The sequence below is a fragment of the Atta cephalotes genome, assembly GCF_000143395.1.
Source record: "Atta cephalotes unplaced genomic scaffold scaffold00033, whole genome shotgun sequence".
Taxonomy (NCBI): domain Eukaryota; kingdom Metazoa; phylum Arthropoda; class Insecta; order Hymenoptera; family Formicidae; genus Atta; species Atta cephalotes.
Genome location: NW_012130097.1, coordinates 918,061 through 924,363, shown reverse-complemented (window position 1 = coordinate 924,363; position 6,303 = coordinate 918,061). Strand labels below are relative to the sequence as shown.

At 28.4% G+C, this 6,303-nt stretch overlaps 1 protein-coding gene across 1 annotated transcript in view; it reads right to left on the bottom strand.

Annotated features, from left to right (window-relative positions):
- Nucleotides 1–5,217: 5,217 nt before the first annotated feature.
- LOC105621338 overlaps nt 5,218–6,303 on the bottom strand; it is an 11,257-nt gene continuing 10,171 nt past the window's right edge. The window contains exons 14-15 of the mRNA XM_012202803.1: nt 5,437–5,539; nt 5,218–5,364 (exon numbers count right to left, since the gene is read on the bottom strand). Coding sequence (XP_012058193.1) covers nt 5,218–5,364; nt 5,437–5,539 — 250 coding nt within the window. The remainder of the gene's footprint in view (nt 5,365–5,436; nt 5,540–6,303) is intronic.

The following is a 6,303-nucleotide window of genomic DNA, read 5'->3' as shown; positions in this document are numbered from 1 at the left end:
GAACTTAAAAGATTTTTCTATGTAATTTATTATTTTATTATTATTATATAATGACAAACGTCAAACGATTGTCTCGAGGAATGTAGACTTTATTTTGAACATTCTATTGATGTAAGAAAATATCAGCATAGAACATTTAAGTTTGTAAATAGTGTGCATTTCTTCGAAAGTGACTTGCATATTTTTTCAAGTATAATTTAAAGATCGTTTGATAAAAAAATACAGATCGGGCAACAAGTGAGCAATTTTTTTATCACGTAACGTGTATTTAACGATGTTGCAAAATGAAAGTTAGAAATCGCTGTCATTATATTATGTAACAGATTGCACAAATCATAAAGGCGTAACTGCATTTATTTTTATTACATTTCCAACACAAGCAAATTTCATGATAAAGCACGAACATACATAGATACGCAAGATAAAAACAGTCACGGAGCAATTGAACATTACGAAGCAGTTTATATGTTACTATTAATTATGAATTTTATTCTGCAAACGGAAGTTCAACTATTCTTGCGTCTCTATTATATAAGCAATTCTTGCAAAGAAATATTGTAGAAAAGCAGACATAAGAATGATCGAGGAAAGACTATTTTTAATGTCACATTAAGATTGCACAATTTAATATTAAGAGGCATCGTTATAATGAGGATTATAAACTTTCAAAAATTGGTTGCTGCTATAAAGTAGATTGCGAATTTCTCCCGAATAATCATATATCTTATTAAAGTTGTAGCTAATTTACGCTAACAATATTTGTGAGCATCATTATATTATATTTATCCTTATTTAGCATTTTATAAATAATAAGAATAAAATATAATTTAAATTTTAAGCGCTGTGAGTATAAATCGGTTTAAATTTACGAAAAATGCTTTTTTAAGTAAACTTGTAATCGCAATCTTGCGTTAAAACGATAAAACTCAAATTGCGCAATAATTTAATTCGTAGTGATTCGTTTTGTATAAGATTCGCGGAGGTTTGTCATTCGTATAGTGTAGATCTTTATATGATTCCCATTTATAATTTTATTAAAATTTACAATTTTTTCATAATTTCTTATTTAATACAATAATAGTGCCTATTAAAGTCAATACAGATTGTCAGGACATCCTGTATTGACTCTACTATTATTATTATATTGATTTATGTCAATTAAGTCTTAAAAAACCTATTTTAATTATATTCTTATTTAATATGATAATTTAATAATAAAAAAAATTATGTCAATGATAGCTCAAAAAATTAAAAAGTTAAGAACATATAAATATTATGCAATAATATTGTTCGACTAGGAGAGTTAACTAATTGCACACATCCCGATTGCACACATCTGCTCCTCTTGACCGATGCTTGAAAGTTTTTCAGTGTACCACCAAGGACAAAATTTTTAAATTAACCAATTAGTAATGTGAACAATTGATCATTAAGGTCTTGCATTTGGCCATTAATCGTAGTGTTCACATTCTTTGATTTTATCAGAAAGAAGAATCACAAATTTAATGAATCCACACACTGTTCGTAAATCTCATACGAATAGCGAATTTCAAATCACAAATCTCGCAGTCCGATTTATTATTACGGCTTTATAATTTTGTTAAATTCTTATAAAGGTCATGGTTTTTGAAAACTCGACGAAATTATTACCGATGAGAACAAATTCGTGGTGTCTTATTGAATCTGTATTTTACAATGCAAGCAAAAAATTCATTGTTATGATATCTATACATGAATAAAACTGTAATTTCATTAAATAATTTTTCCTCAAAATTAATTCAATATGAAATTTTATGTTTAACAGGAAGATAAAATGAAAAGATAGTAATATAGAATTCATGTGAATAAATTCACATTGATTTTCACTTTATGAAATCTATGTTAAAATTTGGATATCTTGATTTGTCATTCATCACACATTACATATAAATAGTATGTTAATGAATTTATCCACATAGTAAAATGGATTCAATGCACACCTATTCTTATCGGAATAGAGATTTCTGTTCCCGATGTAATGTTATAACAATCTCAGCAAGACAATCAAACGTGATAAAATATTATATAATAGGGAAAGTGTTGAAATATAATCTTATTTATCACTGCCATTGACTTACTTCAAAGTACTGATGGTTGTACCCATAACCGAACCGCGAGCTGGTACCGATAACCGAGCAATGTAATCACGTTTCCGATTTTCTGTAGAGATGAGACTAGACTAACTTGCTCAATGAGGACTGCACGTATAGTTCTGCCGGAGCCGAGCTCCGTAACCGAGTGAACGTGATAGTCGACGGAATTTGTCTGTCAATCCTATTACAGTCATATTTATAACCGTGCTGTATAATAATTTCACGTGCACGTTCGCCATGCTCCCCTTCCATATTACTATGAAAATAGTAGGAGAGTGATGATTAACCTGTTATTTTAATCACATCGGATACCTATGTCTTATCGTCGCGTTTCGGAATCTTATTGCATCTATCGTGTACCAAAAGGATCGGAAGTCCAAAGGATCGTATCCGCAAGGAGAGAATGGAATGCATCAACAGTTTTGTCTCGTTGCGATTGTTTCTTGTGAACACAGACGTTTGATATTATAACTATGAAGATGAGTCCAATCGTCGAAGATGAGTCACAAAGTATTAATTCACAGATGTTGCAATCAATTGACCTCTTTTATATAACTATAATATATCACATCTAGTGATCCAACTATTGAGTAATAAGAGAAATGTTGTCTTGTAACGTATTTACGGAAGATAATAATGTTAGAATACGATATCATTATTTGTTTACTGAATGCCTTTATAAACCACTGGCTCTCGGTGTGAAGTATTTCTTTTATTTAATCTCTCATACAAACTTCAAAGTTTCGATCCTAGTTTGGATCCTTTTCAATGTCAAAAATTTACATTCGCGAAATCATTGTGTTTCCTGATACACTATACAGTAATAAATAAAAGCATTAGAAAAATATATTACTAATAAACAAAGTATCTTATCTGTTTTATCTCTGTTCACATAAATGTGTGTGTTTTATCTCTGTTCACATAAATGTAAATATATTCGCAAAACAACAATAATGATATTATCACTATTATCAGCATTATTATCGATAACAATAACAATAACATCAATGTTGTTTCTCACATTATAATTAACATCAGCTGCATTCAACAGTTGAATGAGCGCTCGCTGCTATTGATGTATTCTTCCAGATCTAAAATGCTGATTGGGTACTTTAAAAGAATACTAATAAGAGCGAGCAGTCACTCAACTGTTAAGTTGCGCTGAACGCAGCCAATGATATTTTCTCATTCAACAATATAATTGTTACAACATGTGTTATATTGCATTTATATTTTATGTTACATTTATATTTTAATATGTTGAGAAAAATTATAACACTAATAATTATTTGTTTTCTGTGAATGTCTGCATATTGATATTGTTTAGTTTAGGTTCTGCGAGTACGTCGCATGCTAATTTAATAAATTTAAGGGAAAATTTATTCAGCAATATTTAATGTATATTTTAATAAATTTATTCTTCTTTATCTTTATTTTACAAAGGGAAGTTCCGGAGAAATCGATGACTCTCACCGATTTCAATGAAACTTGGCAGGGTATGTCTCCTGAATAAAAATCACCCTCCATTTAAGTGTAGTCTACCGTTTCCAAGATATTTCGATATTTCAAGATATTAAAGTTGGTAACGACATTTCTTTTAGAGTTTATTAGAAAGTTCATACTCGACTATTTGTAGCGTAGTGGAAACGTTTTCCAATGTTTCGTTGACATTCCGCTCGGTTTACATTTTTGTAATTATTTTCGAAACATTTTTAATAACACTTCATATCAAAGATAATTTATATCGACACTTCGTATCGATCTGCAAATAAATACTTCATATCGAGCAGATATTATAATACTTCATATCAAGCGGTAGTATATAAAGTTTATTATGAATATTGTATTAAAATAAGGAAGTGATTATCATATCTACTAGTACTCGAATATGAACGTTCTAATCTGGAAATACTGTTGCCAATTTTAATATTGAGATATTTCGGAAACAGTAAATGATCTACGCTCAAATGAGAGGTGATTTTTATTCAAGGGAACACATTCTACAATCTTGCCAAATTTCATTGAAATTGATGAGGGTTACTCCGAAGTCTCCCCTTGTTAACAAAATTATTTAAATTGTTCAACATTGTTAATTATAAATGAAATGTGGGAAACAGTAGGATGGTGGTAATCAAAAATATTTATTAATATGTTAATTTCAAATTGAATTCTTCTCAAATTTGTTGCAGAATCAGACAATAAGATCATAACTTTGAAGAAAAACTATTAAAACAATTATTAAATGTATTAAATTTTTATTTACCGATATAAGAAAATAATGTTTATCAGTAGCTTATCAAGTCAACAATCATCAACAAGCTGTTCCAAAAAAAATTTCAGAAAATAAAAAAGACAATTATGTTTAATTTTTTGTTGTATGAAAGTTTTGAAAAATCTGATTATTGCATAAATTACGGTATACATGCATTTAAGTATGCAATTACTTATGCTAATCTTATAATGTCATAATTTCTTATATGAATTATCACTTAAAATTTTCATCAAATATATCTTTTTGTAGTTATTCATATGTGCATAAAACATTTTAGATAAATTTTAATTTTGAAATAAAACATTAAATAAAAAATAATATATTACTTTTTAGAATCTTGTAAGGTAATCGAGTGCCATGACTCCGTTCTCTTCTCAATTAGCAATTATAATGATTTTATTTTTAAAATTTAAATTTTCTGTTATTAATTGAGTAAAAGAATATATGAAATTATGATATATGTAAATAGTGTTATAAGGCTATCGATAAACGACAATTAATTGTTTTAAAAAAAAAGCTTATACGCATTTTCTCTTATATATATTTTTATGTCCTTATTACATATCCTCTTAAAAATACAATTTTAAAAATTATGTTACGATTATACATGATTTTGTATTATTTTGCATGACCATGACGTACTTAAATGTAAATCTGATGGTTCTTAGCATCATTATAATTTCTGAATTTGTTAATAAGCAATAATTACACTGACTAATCTCGTTTAAACTGTTTTATTTTGGCACGTGTTACAAGATAAATACGCTCGCGAGAAGGCTCGAAGGGAGAGAACTCGTTACACGTCAAACTTGTTTAATTAACGTTCTCGCGGCGATTAGTGATGCTCCTACGTACGTTTCTTCGAGGTACATGCGTGTATCGTGAAGATGATTCCTTTTCAACCTCCTGCCATTTCACGGGATAAGCTAATCGGTTGCCTTTATTCCACGTATACAACTCCTAAAATGAAATGAATTACACGAACGCGAAACAACAAAATAGTAGAAGATTCTATCTCAGTAAAGCACGTACCTTAGTCTTATGATTATAACTAACTGCCGTGGTTTTGTGATACGGATTTGTAAACGACAAGTTTACATCCAGCGTCGTATTTTTGTAGAGATCGAAGGCGAATCTAAGAAATTCGGTCAAGTTACAAATAATAATTTTTAGGTCAAAAAGGAGCAAATACAAGTAAATAATACAAATATTTCTGAAATTATTCGAGTATCGTCCCCTTATTTTAAAAGTGACACAATTTAAAAAATTAAATTTCTAAAAAACAAAGAAAATTATTTCTCTTCATTTGACATAAATTATTAATTAATCAAATAATATCGTAAAGAAATAAAGAATTATCTTAACATAATCGAATTTTTATCGTTTTCATTTCACGAAATCTTATCCCTTTTTAAAGAGTGGTATTTTAAGGATTTAAAATATTTCTAAACTATCTTTTAAGTTGTAATATTTTAATAATTTTTTATGAAGTTAATTCAGTTTTAATGATTAGTAGAATAATATTAAATATAATAGAATAATATTTAATAATTAATAATAGAGTAATATTTAATTGGCTGTCTCATATTATAGTTTAATTTATTCATATAAACGGTCTTGTTTCTAAAGTCTTAGAATAATATTTACCTAACTCATTCGTGTAATAACTTGAAAACACGTTTTTAAAAATATGTCATTGTTAAAATAAAGGAACGATATTTTGAAAGTAATAAAGGCACAATCCCACACTCTAAATTCTTTGGAGTAGAATCTCACTCTGAAGAATGAAAATTGAATCGGAAAAAGAATGATTCAATTTCCAATCTTGAATGCCCATTTCTATAAATGTGTAATCAACTAACCCTTCATCAACTAACCCTCTCTTTCTCTCTCTCTCTC